The 16,150-nt window shown below is 42.8% G+C and overlaps 1 protein-coding gene across 1 annotated transcript in view; it reads right to left on the bottom strand.

The window, feature by feature from the left end:
- Positions 1–1,088: 1,088 nt before the first annotated feature.
- The window catches only part of TAFA4 (TAFA chemokine like family member 4), a 42,088-nt gene continuing 27,026 nt past the window's right edge, over positions 1,089–16,150 (bottom strand). The window contains exons 3-4 of the mRNA XM_059856950.1: positions 6,713–6,868; positions 1,089–1,240 (exon numbers count right to left, since the gene is read on the bottom strand). Of these exons, the coding sequence (XP_059712933.1) occupies positions 1,089–1,240; positions 6,713–6,868 (308 nt within the window). The remainder of the gene's footprint in view (positions 1,241–6,712; positions 6,869–16,150) is intronic.

Genomic DNA, 16,150 nt, shown 5'->3' on the forward strand with positions numbered 1-16,150 from the left:
CTTGCAGTAACCGAGTCCCAGTTATCCACATTGATTCCAGGGTTTGCAGGCCAAATTCCAGGTGTCCTGTCCACCACAGGACCCAGGCATGCTATAGACTACATCTTTATGGATCACACTTGATAAATATCATAGAAAGGTTTGGGTTGAAAAGATCCTTGAAAGTCTTCTAATTCCAGCCCTCTGCCATGAGCAGGGATGCCACTCCTTTGTGCAACTGTGCAATGTCTACAGACCACCAGTGCCACACCACAGCTGCCCAAAACATCCAATTTCCTCTCATCCATCCAGAAATTAGTGCAGATTTCACTCCTCAGAGCAGCCTTCACGAAACAACATTTGGTGACAGTATTGCTTATTAATTCAGACTGTAACCTAATGAAGAACATTCTTTCCCAGCTAGAAGAGGCTGTAAAGGGAAGAGCTGAGCATATGTCTCTCCTTGCTATTGCCTGCTAAAGACTCCTGGTTTATGATGTATTTAGACATGCAGTTTGCTGTGACTTGTTGAACTTCAATGCACTGAATTCATTTTAAATTGCTAAGCAGACAGAGGACATGATATTTTCTCTCCATTAATTAAGAAATGAGATGACATTGCAAAGGTTTGGTTTAAAATAAAAAAAAAAAAACCATCAGACCAGCTACATGGTGGTCTGTAATTAGAAATATTCTGAACCAGCCTGATTTCCAGTGATGCTCAATGTCATCAGTGCAGGTTCTCAACTACTCCCAAGCCAGACTGGTACTTTGAAAAGGTAAAAGGCTGTCCAGCACAGGAATTTAAGTTTATGTGACAGTGGTAAAGATCTTGGATCCCTGTACTCAGCCTGCAAATTGAAGAATTGGTTCTGGAACATGTTTATCCCTCCAGCACTGAGCACAATGAAACAATTTCTTTGGCTCACTGCAGACTGAATCAGGACCATTTTCAGTGTGACTGCAGGAGTGAAGGGGCAGTTCTGACCTAATATTTCCTCTCTGAGAACAACTAATTAATCACAGCTTTCCAAAACTTTGAGAAGGCCAAGACTGGTGCTCACACTCACAGACACAATGCAAAAAGAGCAATCAGCAGACTGGCACCTTTAAACACAGGTGATCTCTGTACTTGCCTTTGTGGTTTTGACTTTATTTCCACTGCTGCAAGACCAACCTGAATAGTCTGGTAGTACTTTACAGTCCTCTCCATCCAAACACGGGTTCATGTGACACCACCACTTCTGCAGGACAATGGAAGCTAGAAAAAAAGAAGCAGGAAAGAGAAACAATATATTTTTTTGCCACCCTTGCTTTATTGCAGGAAGGTTGTCAGTGCCATGTTCAATTAGTTGATTTCAAAAGGTAAAATCAACAATTACTGGTTTGACAGTGAATTACATGGAGTGTGTTTGAGGTAAAAAAGTGACTAAAACACTTCACCAGCTCTCAGAAGGGTAAATGCCATATGTAAATGGTAGAGGTGGGCACCACCAGAGACTGACTCCAACATTTGAACTGACCTCTGGAAGTGCCTTTCCATCTCCACAGAATACAAAAATGACTTGTCTCCTTCATTTGCATGCTTCAGTCAAGTACCTGCTGTAAGGGGGAATGAAGCTGAGGCTTCTTGTTTAACCCATACATGGATATGGCAGACTGGACAGAGAAATGCCAGTTTCTTCCTTCACTGAGTGAGAAAATAGAATTGCACAGAGATGTAAACCCCAGAGGTGTGTCAGCAAATACTGCAGGTAAGAATGGGGAAACCTCTGGCAAGCACTAGAATATTGACTAAAAATCCATTTGCAGTCACACTGCCACTTCTGCAGTATGTTTTGGAAGGCAACAGCTGCACACCTTAACTGGGCAAATTTATTAATTCTCTACCCTTAAGCCAAATTCTATTAAAAGCATGCCTAGTATTTTTAGAAATGTAGTCATGACCTTATAAACCTGCTGTTAACAACAGCACAAACACCTGCACACATTTCTCAGTTTTGCATTGTTCGTGGCACTCATCAAATCCCAGAAAATTGTTATGAAATCTATCAGTGCACAATCCTACATAACCTATATTGGATTTCAAAATAAAATATGGCTTCAGATGTTGATTCAGCTAGTCTGCATTATGCTACTATGTGCACAAACTATTGAATCACATGCCTTAAAAGATAACACATTCAGAAGAGATGAACAAAAATAATGGAGTCTACTTCTTGTAAAGCACTTTTTTCCCCTTTTAATTTCAAGACATATTTGTTCTTCTGCAACCTTTAAATTGGGGTGTCAAGCAGGCAAGCTGACATCAGGATATTGCTGAAATGTTCATTCAATTACTTTTGTTTTGCACTTTTACTGAAAAGCATTATGAAAAAATACACTTCTGGAACACAGCTTTGGCTTTCATAAACTAATCTTTCAGTCTTATAACACTATAAAATAAATGTATGAACTTTCACTAGCCATCTGGGTCTCAGATCATTTGCATTGATACTGATTGATTGTGGACAAAAAATGAGTGACACCTGGCTGTGCTTCCTGGGAGGTGAGAGAACATTTCTGATAAGGGCAGTAAAGGTGGAGTGAAAAACACACAGAGGAGATGGCAGCACCCAGCAGGGCTTGGAGCACAGAGAAAAACACAAAACAAGGGGGTGTGGGATGGAAGGAGGCACCATGATCCTTCCTGGAGGAGTGGGAATGAGGAGTGGCAAGCCACAGGTCTGCTGGGGCAAGCAGGGCTGGGTGATTTGAGGTGGGAGCACCAGGGACCAACCACAGCAGTGATCAAAGGCAGAGAGATTGCTGCCCTATTGCAAATTATCACCACCACTGGATAAGGTCTGTAGTTCCATGAAAATTAAAAACAGCTACAAACCAATCACTTTATAAAATATATAAATTTAAGGGGTTTTTTTTTATGCTTTGGGTGTATCCTTCCCTTTAAACTCAGGGCAAATTACAGGAAAATTAAACAAGCCTGCACTCAGGACAAATGTGCTGGAAAAAGCCCCTAAATTTCTGTATCAGTCTGTAGTATGCAAATTGAGGACTCAAACAGTTTCTTGCTTTCACAGTGTAGGAGTCTACTGAAGGGTATGTACAGAGTGGGAGAAAACCCATCAGATCCTGAGGCTGAGGAAAGGGAGTTTCAGCTTCTGTGCTGCAGCAACTCACTCTAGTCCCAGATGCTGGCAAAAATAAGCAAAGCCTGCTAAGGCATTACCCTAAGGAGTGAGGGGGAATCGAAGCCTTCCACTTGAAAAGTCAAAATTTCACATTCATAATATTTTGTTGCACTTAATTGCAACTATACTTGAAGAAAAAAACAGCTGTTAAATTCCTTCAGCAACTGTTGACTGAATCAAGCTTCTGCCATAGAATGACAGTGTCACCTTTGCAGTCTCTAAATGAGCTTAAAATGAGGCCTGCCTTCTATTACATAGAAGTCTTCTATATCTGTTGTATGCAAAACTATTTCTGCCACTTGATGTGTCACCTAAAAATGCAGAAGACACTTCTGATGTAACAAGAAAACTCCCTAAGAAAGTGAACTGTTAAACTTAACTGTATTGCTGAATTATAAAGCATAAAAACACTAGGCTTCTAAAAATTTTTTTTAAAAATCTGCTTTTTAAAAATATCTGTTTTGACAGCTTTGTAATAGGTAAAAAAAAATCTAAAAGGAGAGTCACATGTTTATATAGAACATAGATTTACATAGAACATGTTTACATTCGGATAGAACATAGAGTTCTATGTCTGACACTAAATATTTCTGAATATTAGATTAGAATTGGACTTTGAAGCTTTTTGGTTTATGTTTAAGTGAATTGGTTGCAATTTTATGTGCAAAAGAATAAAAATGGGTTCTTGCTTATGAATTAATGAAATGAGGGATTTTGGTTACTTTAATATTAAGAAAAAGTCTGTCTTGGAGTAGATTTACTAACTTAACCAGAGCAGCAACCCCTACAAAAAATAGGCAGATTAAATGGTGAGATACTGATCTAGAGAAAAGCTCTCCATGTCAGATGTCCCAGCACCATCTGCATTCCCATTCTTAGGGTTGCATTTATTATCCAGTGAATTTTTAGCCAAGCTACTAATTCTTAAGACATCTGGAAGAGTTAATATCATAAGCTTGAATTTCTTGGCTTATGCTGCTTTCAAACTAGTTTTAGAGGAGAATTCTTCTGTGGGAAAAAATTAAGAAGTTCTATTGGCACAGACATGAAATGGACCAGCACATATATTAAGAGGATTAATTACACCAAGATTTATGCACAGGCTCATTATCATCAACACACAGAGATGTCTCTCAAATTAACAAAAGGAAGGATTACGCTTTTTGAGGCAGTGGGAAGTCAGACATCAAGGAGAATAAACTCAAACAATCTTAGGGAGGCAGGAGTGAGCAGAGGCTCTCACTATTGGAATATATACCAATACAGCTGGACAGGACGTGCCTGAGCTTGTCTGGCTCTTGGTGCTCAACCAAATAGCGGCAACTGCGGTGTTTCACCCCAGAGACACCTTTGGCTGGCTGTGTGGTGTTTCACCCCAGAGACACTTTTGGCTGGCTGGCTGTGTGGTGTTTCACCCCAGAGACACCTTTGGCTGGCTGGCTGTGTGGTGTTTCACCCCAGACACCTTTGGCTGGCTGGCTGTGTGGTGCTTCACCCCAGACACCTTTGGCTGGCTGGCTGTGTGGTGCTTCACCCCAGACACCTTTGGCTGGCTGGCTGTGTGGTGCTTCACCCCAGAGACACCTTTGGCTGGCTGGCTGTGTGGTGTTTCACCCAGAGACACCTTTGGCTGGCTGGCTGTGTGGTGTTTCACCCAGAGACACCTTTGGCTGGCTGGCTGTGTGGTGCTTCACCCCAGACACCTTTGGCTGGCTGGCTGTGTGGTGTTTCACCCAGAGACACCTTTGGCTGGCTGGCTGTGTGGTGTTTCACCCCAGAGACACCTTTGGCTGGCTGGCTGTGTGGTGTTTCACCCCAGAGACACCTTTGGCTGGCTGGCTGTGTGGTGCTTCACCCCAGACACCTTTGGCTGGCTGGCTGTGTGGTGTTTCACCCCAGAGACACCTTTGGCTGGCTGGCTGTGTGGTGTTTCACCCCAGAGACACCTTTGGCTGGCTGTGTGGTGTTTCACCCCAGAGACACTTTTGGCTGGCTGGCTGTGTGGTGTTTCACCCCAGAGACACCTTTGGCTGGCTGGCTGTGTGGTGCTTCACCCCAGACACCTTTGGCTGGCTGGCTGTGTGGTGCTTCACCCCAGACACCTTTGGCTGGCTGGCTGTGTGGTGTTTCACCCCAGAGACACCTTTGGCTGGCTGGCTGTGTGGTGTTTCACCCAGAGACACCTTTGGCTGGCTGGCTGTGTGGTGTTTCACCCAGAGACACTTTTGGCTGGCTGGCTGTGTGGTGTTTCACCCCAGAGACACCTTTGGCTGGCTGGCTGTGTGGTGTTTCACCCCAGAGACACCTTTGGCTGGCTGGCTGTGTGGTGTTTCACCCCAGAGACACCTTTGGCTGGCTGGCTGTGTGGTGTTTCACCCCAGACACCTTTGGCTGGCTGGCTGTGTGGTGCTTCACCCCAGACACCTTTGGCTGGCTGGCTGTGTGGTGTTTCACCCCAGAGACACCTTTGGCTGGCTGGCTGTGTGGTGTTTCACCCAGAGACACCTTTGGCTGGCTGGCTGTGTGGTGTTTCACCCCAGAGACACCTTTGGCTGGCTGGCTGTGTGGTGTTTCACCCCAGGGACACCTTTGGCTGGCTGGCTGTGTGGTGTTTCACCCAGAGACACCTTTGGCTGGCTGGCTGTGTGGTGTTTCACCCCAGACACCTTTGGCTGGCTGGCTGTGTGGTGTTTCACCCAGAGACACCTTTGGCTGGCTGGCTGTGTGGTGTTTCACCCCAGACACCTTTGGCTGGCTGGCTGTGTGGTGTTTCACCCCAGAGACACCTTTGGCTGGCTGGCTGTGTGGTGTTTCACCCCAGAGACACCTTTGGCTGGCTGGCTGTGTGGTGTTTCACCCCAGAGACGCCTTTGGCTGGCTGGCTGTGTGGTGTTTCACCCCAGACACCTTTGGCTGGCTGGCTGTGTGGTGTTTCACCCCAGAGACACCTTTGGCTGGCTGGCTGTGTGGCGTTTCACCCCAGACACCTTTGGCTGGCTGGGTGCTGCAGCTGGGTGCTTGGAGACAAGTCCAGGCCTGCAGGAGCTCTGGTGACTGTGGGATGGAGCCTCCTCCCTTAAGAGGGTCTGCTCCTCAGGTTTACCTCTGGCAGAGAAGCTTTAAGGCAATGGTGAAGGAAAGGAGTTGGTTCTGATGGAGGGTTTGGATCAGAGCTTTATTCTGGCCCACAGGCCTCTGAACCCAGCAACTCCTCCAACAGAACTCCCTGACCGTGTGGGTGCTGCTCCTTTTAACCCTGGGGAGAGGGCAGGAAAGGGGTAGGGACCCACCAACCAGGTACAGGAGAGGAGGTCTCAAGGGACAAAGGACACCTGGATGGCCCAATGCCCTCCCAGGGGCAGAGGGCATCCTTTGAATCTGCCAATCACCCAACACCCTTCTGGAATGCCAGGACTGACTGACAGTGCTCAGGAGGGGTTGGGGAGGGGAAAGGAGAGGTGACTGACACACCTGGGAGGGAATCTTCAGGGGAGAAACCCGAGGTTCTGAGGCAAACCCTGAAATGCCAAGGCAAGGCTCACCTTCCACGCAGGAGGGCTGAGCCCGCGTGGTGCCGGCCACCTGGCCCGGGAAGCAGGAGCACTTCACGGTCTGGGAGCGCTCCTCGATGCGGTTCTTGTTGCAGCACCGGTGCACGGCCACCACCTCACACGTCCCCTGCTTCACCTGGTGCTGGCCTAACAACGCCAGAGGCAAGGGATGGAGAGAAAAAACACATCAGTGCCTGTGAGAAACTGCCGAAGCAGGATGACTTGTGGCAGGGAGGAATGATGAGGAGGACTTAATCTAATTAGAAGGTGAAGCTTTTTGGAAGCTTTCTCCACAGCCTCAGGTCAAATGCAGTGTTCTCTTGGGGGTCAGAGTCTGTCAGCACAGAAAGCCTAAAATTCTCAGCAGCCAGGGTTCCAACAGGATCTGGCTCATTCCCTGAGTTTATATACTATTCTTATGAAATTAATTTTTGTAAGTCAGTTTGCCAATCTATCTTCCCTCACCCTTACAAAACCAGAGCAGGCTTGAGCAATCAGTTAAATGATGAAGGCAAAAACACAGAGCACACCCATCTTCCTTTGCCTTCCTGACATCCATCAGATTTTATATTTAATTCTTTCCCTTCATAAATGGACACAGTGGATAGGCTAATATTTAATACAAGAGAGACATCTTAAACAGTAGGGAAACTTTTTAACACATCCACATGTAAGCACTGCTTGCTATGCTTGTCATCACAGAGAGGCTGAGAACAAGGTAGGCTGTAAAGCTGTCAGAGATAGTCAAGTTTTGTCCAAAAGGGAAAAAAAAAAAAAAAAACCCACACCCAAACTGTATGGATTTCTTCAGTTCCCTCACAGACTATTCCAAACAAACCTCTGATAAATATTTCTCAGGAGTCACTGTCCCTGATTTCTCCAATTTGATTTTTCCCCTCCCCTTCTCTTCCTTGCTCCTGCCTCCACATCTCACCTCACTGCTCCTTGCAGCTGGTCATTTTCCTCCACTGCCAAACTTCCTCTCCATCCTGCCTAAACCTCCTCTCAGAAACTCCACTTCACAAGCTCCTCAGCTCCTTGCATAAGTCATTTCCATGTCCTCACTTGCCTGAGCAGCCTTCAAGTGCTTCATCTTGCATTTGTCTTATTTAGAGTAGAGCCTTGAATGGCTCTTATCTGTGTTTGTAAAGCACCTTGTAAATTAACAGCACTACAGAGCAGGGTGAGTTATTTCATAAGAGAGTGAGACAGAGAGACAACACTGAGAATAACAAAAATAGTCACATCAAAGCAGCACAAGGTATAAGAGAGACAGCCCAGATATTGGTGTAGGTGAGGCTGATATCAAAGGCACAGAGAATAAAGAAATGCAGGGGGAAGGCAGAGAACTCTCCACAAACAGACAATCCTCCAGGTGCCAAACCTGAGAGTTATCCTGCTTCTTCCTCTTCACTCCATATTTGCCCTCTTTGGAGAGTTTTTTTTGATATTTTGGGTTTTTTTCATTTTCTACAATAGCTGCTGCTAACTAACATCAGGCACACCTTTACAAATGAAATTTTCCTGATGGATAAAGATCACTGATTTTTTGTGCAGAAAATGTTATGACTTGATTAAGTGTGAAATCTTAACTTTTAAAAAGAGTTAGCAATGCAATTTAGGCTTCTATGGGGGGGGTTCCTAAAAACAAAAAAAGTATTAAATACATACATATAACTTTTAAAAAAAGTTGGCTTGGGAGTGTTCCTTGCTGTGTCTGTTTTGGTTTCACAAGTATTTCAAGCACAGCTGAAATACTTGTGAAAACACTTCACTGCCTGAATTTTGTTGCCAAATTTGTATTTATAACAACCTCAATGGACAAGAAACTATGCATATTCAATCTTGGAGTGGAAATGTGGTGTTCTACTTGAGCACTCAACTTTTTAAAAAAATTATATATACAGAGATTTTTGGGGTTTTTTTCCTTTTTTTCCCTGAGGACAAAGCTTCCCTACTTTTAAGCAAAATGTGCTACAGTAGAAAAATGTGTAAGGTATTTTACAGCAAGTTGGCAAAATGCTGAAGACAACATAAAAGTATCTTACAGAGCCACTGTAATGAGTTTATTGGCAGACTCTGACTTTTCATGCAGGTACCTAATAATAAACATGGAAAAAATGAAAACATCTACTAGTCAGGAGAACAGCAGCTTCTCTCTAAGTCAATATGGAAAACACACAAAAGAGAAGGCAAATTTCTCACTTCATCCCAAAGTATTGCTCCCCAAAATACCTGACATGACGATGCTTGGAGAAAAGGTGGCAAAAGTTCTGACAGAAAAGGTTTTGTAAAAGGAGATTGTTATTTAAGAGAGGTTGTTAATTTAATGAGGTTATTTATTTATTAAATAAATTTAATATTTATTTCATTATCTGTTTTTTAGTGCTATAGCCTGAATCAAAACTCTTTGGAGTAAACAGGAGAAAATTTCCATTGGTTTCCTACAGTGCCCACTAGGGTGGTCCTGCATTCACTGGAATCAGCAGCAGAGTTTCTATTCACATCAGGGGAGCAAGGTCAGAGCCTGGTTGGTCTCTTGAGAATGAGATTTTATAAAGAAAGCAATAAAAGGCAAAAATTTTGAGCTGTTCAGGCCGCATATTTGTGTTTGCCACGTATCTCATCTGAAAAACCAAGTGACCAGGTCTTGTCCTTAAGCAAAGTCACAATTCACCAGACATCAGATGCTGAGATAAGAGAAGAAGCTTTTTTTCCAGAAGGTGCATCATCAGGATGGACAAGATCCAGCTCCAAGGATCAATATGCAGCTGCAAGGATGTCTATTTTCCACCTCAAATCCTGCTTCCTTTAGGTGAACAGCCCTGTTAAGCCAATACCAAAGGAAATCAAACACACTGGCCCTGAGCATACAGCCCCAAAAACCTGGGGCTGTCTTTCAATTATCTTGTTTGGCTTTTGAAGCAGTGACAGTGGTGCCCTGAAGTGCCAGGAGTCAACAGACACACTGCTGTTTGCAGAAGCTGAGATTAAGATACCTCCTGAAAGCAGCCCTGGGTTTAGGAGCTGTTTCACTGTCACATTCCTCTTTGGCAGCTCCACGAGCAGGTGAGGGGAGGTGTCCACTCTTCATCTCCTGGCAGGAGTGGGATGCCAGGTTTGAAATCACCACTGCCACACAAGGGAAGGCAGCACTCCCTTCCCTCACCCCTCATGCACAGCTCTTTTGGAGTACAGCACTAAAAAGCCACAGACATCTGCATGCATCATTTGCATTAATTGGATTGCCCTTGTAATAGTCTTTCCCCTCCTACATGCTCTCATCGATATTTCCTCCTGCTTGTTCACACACATCCTGACACTTTTTATGCTGTTGAGCACCATATGAATTTCTCCTTAATATTCAGACACATCTGTGAGCAGGTGCTGAACAAATGCTGAGGGTTAAAGTGGTGCCTTTCAGTCCTGCTTTTGCCAGTGCTCAGAAATCTAGAGGATAAACACTTGTTTGCAAAGTGGCTTTCACATTTGAGAAAACTCACAGAAAATCTTAACCAACCCTAACTCAATCTATTCCTCCCTAGATCTACTGAAACCTGTTGTATCTGCATTCAGGTGCCCAACAGCAGCAAAAAGAAAGAATATAAGAATCCTCTCCTGCATGTTTTAATATTAATCTAGCACTAAATAAACCTTCACCTCAGGTTTAAAGTACACTTAACATGCAGCTGAGATTGTACTAACAGAAACACTCAAGAAATGCCTTAAAATATTTTATAATTGATTGATTCTCTGGAAGCCAAGTCATTGGAAGAGCAGGGACTGAAAAGTTTTCAAAATGTGAAGATCACAGTAAATGGATTCTATGCTGGACACATCAGGAAAGCCATTTCAGGGAGAAATGCAGTGAGAGGGAGGGAGAAAAGCTGTGGAGAGCAAAGCCCATAAATTCATAGCTCATCACCTGTAAACCTGCTCAGATCTATGACTTCAGGCCTGTTGGTATTTGGGGCTGAAATTCGGTTCCATCTTTCCTTTTAAATAAGAAAACTCTCCAGAGGGAGGAACATTTTATCAGCAGCAGCATCACAGGAAGGTCTCTGTCACAGAGCACCTTCTGCATCCTGAAGGGAGAACATGGGCCAGCCAAGCACAGAGCAGGACAGGGGATGGGTGTGGGAAACCACACAGCTCTGTGTTTCCTCTTATCAGGAAGTTTGGCACATGTGTTTCTATCCATATCCTAATTTCTTTACAGCTTTTCTTCTCCAGAAACACCAGTGCTGTTCTGGTTCACTTTCTCTGTCTCCCAGTACAGGGCACAGACACAATGGGACAGGGCTCCCTGATGGAAGCAACCTCCAGGATTCTCCCTGCTGGGAATTTTCCTGCCTTCCATCATGAGATACCTAGAGATGACAGCAGCCCTCAGGTCCCCAGGTGTAGAATGCTTCTAAATGACCTCAAAAAGTGGCCACATGAAGTTTTTGGGACCATTTCCTTGTCATCTGTAGGATTTTTTTCCCAGAAGAGTGTGCTGTGTAGAGCTGCAAGGCAGCCCCCAAGACTGAGACCACAGACAACTCAGAAGAACAAGAAAATACAAACCAGGGAGTTATTGGACTTGGACATTACAAGCCAACACAGTGTTGTGAGTAGAAATGACTCAATAATCACTCCTGAACTGTTTATTCTCAGTGGTATTCTTAATATTCTCAGTATTATTCTTAGTACTTTTTTTTCAACAAACGTATTTGACAAGACCTTGTTTTCACTTTCTTCGTAGAAGTCAGAGGGTAGATACCAATTAATACTTCTAAAACTCTTTGAAATGCTCAAAAGAAAAGAGGGAAATACAATTATTGTTAATAAAATATCAAACATGGTAGTGATGCACTTCAAAACCACAGGGAACATATCAAAGAAAGAAGGAGGCTTTCAGAAGGTTGCTAACCAATTCTGTCCCCATGCATTTCATCTCTGTGACTAATTCTGATCACTCCCAGGGAGTGCTGTCTCAATGCAATATACATGCAGGCAGCATGCCTCTACCAGAAATCCTGAACAAACGCCTCTTCCTTCTCATTTCTTGGCCAAAAAACATAAGGAGAAGACAAATTTAAAGGGAGTTTTTATCTCTGTTTCATAATCTGCCACCTCTGATGAAGGGAGCTACTATGGTGTGGAGAGCAGCAAATCTAGAGTAGGATGAGCCCAGCTCAGCACATTCGTCAGAAAGCCTCAAAAGCAGCAAGCTTGGTCTGCACAAAATCAACTGCATTATTTATTTAAGGGTGAGAGGATGGATGTCAATAGGAGGATGAACAGCTATGGAACTAAATATGGCAGACAACATTAAGAGAAACAAATGAGTTTAGAAGTCAGCCCTTGTGCTGTCTGGAAGAGGAAAGCACTTTAAGAAGCTTGGTGCCAGTTTATCATCTGCCTTCATCTCATGGTGGCTTTTGCTTACAAATACATGGGCACAGGAAGCACACACCAGAAGGCAAACATTGTTAGAAAAACACAAACATTAGAGGAAATAACACTTGCTATTTTTCGTATTCTTTGCCAAACATATTTACAAGAACCAATCCAGCTCACAGGGCAGGGTTTTTTGTGGGGTAAAAGTGGGAAAAGGATGTTTCTAAAGATGACAACTCTTCTAAAGAAAAGAAGCTAAAAGTCACTTGGAAAATAAAATTTACACACCATGTTAGAGGCTGAGAGAATCAGCAGAGCTTTTTCCCTACTACCATTCCATCAGCTACTGGATTTTTTTTCATAATTTCACATTCTTGTCACAAGGTTCTTCCTTAGATGCTCTCTTCCTTCAAGGGTATACAGTACAGATATATGTGTACACACACACTTTCTCAGAAATTGTCTCTGAATATACAAATCAGTCCAGTTCCACTTTTAAAGTTCAACCTTTTCACTTATGGGCAGTAAGGGAGTGCTCAGAGATAGTCCAGACCTGCCCCAAAAGCCCAGTTCAGCTGTTCTAGGAATAAATAGACAAGAAATATCTCCCCATAATCTGCCCATGATAGTAGGCAAAGTAAGATGTAATGCACAAAAAAAATCAAACAAAAACAAAAAAAAGGGGGAAAAGAATCCTGTTTGCTAACCATTGCTCTTACAAACCTCAAATACACTGCAGGATTGTGATTCCTAGTGCTAACATCTATAAGGGAAAAGCAAGCAAAGATACAGCCATTTTACAGATGTAGGAATAGAGGATGGAGCTTCTACAATGTGCAGATTTCAAACCAAAGAGTTTTTCTCACAATTTATAAAGTTACAGAATTTCTTCTCATCAAGACATTTGTGTTTTTTACCTGGTGGAAACCAGCAGTGTGATATGTGCAAAATCACAATCAAGATTTTAACTGGGGAATCAGCCCTGAGCCACTTTAAGTTGTTTCAGGTGAGAACTAACACATGGGGTAGAAAAACAAACGACTCTCAAAACAAGCACCTAAGTAGAAAGAAACACCAGGGGTACAGTGGGGGTACCACTATATCTGAAAATAGGTGAGTGACCTCAAACCCTGATAATGAGACCCAAAGAGTTAATGAAATCATAACCCTTCAGAGCAGGTGGAGGAAGCTGCTGACACAGCTGGAGAGAGCCATGTAACACAGAATTCTGTGCTGAGTGTCAGAGGTCACATCCATATGGAGATTAAAGTCCCCTGGCATAAGTAGCACAGGTGACCTTAGATCAGACACAAGCACAGAGACTTCTCCAAGGGATGAAGCATTAAATCTGAGTGGTCAATAAATCAAAACAGCTGAGAAGGTGCTGGAAATGCAGGGGGGAGGAAGGAAAAGCTGCTGCAAATGGGAAGGTGGATGAAGGGTGACCTGGAAGCAAAAACAAATTAAAACATGAGTGTCTATCTGCCAGGGGGCTCACTGAAGTCGATCAATGAGAATCTCTGCCTTTCAGCTGGGCACCAATATTCATCTGTTTAAGCACACACATCACTTGTACAGACAAAATCCAAGACTTAAAACCTCATAAGGCACCTCAGAGCAAAGCAGTGTTAATAATTTCCTACGGGCAGCTTCCTGCTGTGGGGCTATTTTAGGTGAGGCAGAGGAGAAAATGCAAAGGAAAGATTTGGTTTTCAATCATAACTTGTAGCAAATGAGCAACATTGTGCTCTCTAATATAGAAGAATTTCCCAGGTGTCCCATTAACATTCACTCCCGCTATTACATGTGGACCACTATTTTTCTCTCATTTGTTCCTTCCTTCACAAATTTATCATGAGAGAAAAGAAAGGGAATGAAACCAGTTCCCTGGAGAGATTTCTGCTTGCCTGAAGAAAGCAGGTACACACACAGCCATGCAGGCCAGGCTTATGGTTACCACTTTGTAAGCAAAAATTTAATTTTCTGCCTCAAGTGAGAGCTGATTTCCTCTTACAAAAGGGTAGTTCTTGTCATGGGAAAGCAAAAATAGCATATTTAGGACCACAAACTGAGAAAGGCAGTCCCATCCACATCAATAATGAAGCCATCCTGCCCAAGGTGTCACTAACACAGCCCTTGCAGGCACCAGGAGCTCACTGCCATTGCAGTTGCTCTCCACACCCATTCTCAGGAATGTGCTTGTTGTCTCAGAGCAGCTTATTGCTGCTCATCTATGCCATGACAGAAGTTCATTTAACAGTATCATAATCTTTAGGAAATTTAAAACCAACAAGAACAAAAAACAAAAAAATCAAAACCTTTTAAGTCTGTCTCATGCATGCAACAAAATATATTTTGAGGATTAAGCCTTGTGCCTTCCTGAGCATTCCTCCAGCACCTGAAATATCTAATGATCATTTCAGGCTTACTTGTGTAAAACAAACATTTGTAATCTACTAAACACCAGAGGTATTTTTAACCCAGTTCAAGGTCGTTCATCAGAAAAGAATGATATTTGTTTAGAGAATATGAAACACTAATTGTTGTCTAAGTCATTAGGCTCTGCAGATTAAGTAAATGGAAGCTGCCAGAAAACAAAGTAGATGTTTGGGGGAAAAAAGCATTCTCTGCATTTCAAGTGAAAATTGAATCTTTATTCTCATGTCCAAATAGAATCAGTAAAACTGGGGAGAGCAACCAAGGAAACATGTACTGTACTCCATGTCACTGCTCAAAACAGCTCACACCTACAAGGCATAGAGAGATTCTGCTTTTCTGGAGTTTATTTTTATAATGCAAAGGTATATTTCCCTCCTTAAATTACTTTGATGGAACTATAGAATAATAGGACTTTGCCTGAATTTGATAGTTAAAGTAGGCAAATAAATAATTATTCCTTAATTAGCCCTCATTTGGCAATCTGTTCCAGAAAGATCTAGACATAACTGTTAGCATTAAATGGTGTGGTTTATGAAACACTTCTGCTTGTCCTGTTTGACATTCTTAATTTAAAAGATGGGCTGTGAATCCCTCTTTCCACTAATTGCTCTGTGTTTATTAAAATCATAGAGCAGCATTTGTTGCCAGTGGAAGAACTGTAGAACTGTCTTTTGCAGAAACCAGAACCAGCAGATAAGACTGAATTTGAGTGATAGATTTCACTGCAGAAGTGGGATGAAGTTTTCATGTGATAGGCAAATCAGGCAAATGGAATTCTGAGGAATGTTACAAGCAATCAGAGCAGTTAATGCACTGGGCACCAGGCCACCAGCTCCTCAGCTGTTCTTGAATCCCTGGGAAAAGCCCTCTGTCTTGATCACCAGTGATTAATTATCTTCAAAGTTTGTCTCATTTTATATCAGCTGTAATGATTACCTTGGGTTTATCTGATGGAATAGACAAGGAAAGCATCACAGCAGCCCAAATATAAGATCCAGCTGCCAGTTAAGCAATAACAGGACATAAAACTAAATTGAACAAATGCATTTTTAACTCTGAGTGGCATGAGGACTTCTAAGTGGTTTCAGCATGTACAGACTCTATCCAACCTGGCTGCACAGTTAAATGAACTTAAGTTGTTTTAACTGCTAGATCCAGAAGTGCAGAGCATAAGTGAGGTTTCCAGAATGTCAACAGACAATTTTTAGTCAGCACTGTTGAAACATGGGGGGTTTTCTTACACAAAAAAAAAAAAAAAAAAAAAAAAAAAAAAAAAAAAAAAAAGCCAGCCACTACAGACTGCCCAGCACTTCATGCTGCACTGTAACGACACACAATAAAATATAATCACAGTGAAATAAAGTGAGAACCAACTGGGTAACTGTTTCCCATTCCCATAGACCCACATTTCAACTCCTGACCCCAACTTACACTGCTAATGATAGAGTAATAATTTAAAGGTCAGAATTCAGAAGTTGTCAGGGTCTGTACATTTCCTATTTTACACTATTTGACTCTCTGTCAAAACATCACCATTAATACTTCTTTTTAACTTTCCAATTGCAGGCTGTAACCCAAGAAAATCCCAGAAGGGTGCAGTTCAAG

The sequence above is a fragment of the Haemorhous mexicanus genome, chromosome 11, assembly GCF_027477595.1.
Source record: "Haemorhous mexicanus isolate bHaeMex1 chromosome 11, bHaeMex1.pri, whole genome shotgun sequence".
Lineage (NCBI taxonomy): Eukaryota > Metazoa > Chordata > Aves > Passeriformes > Fringillidae > Haemorhous > Haemorhous mexicanus.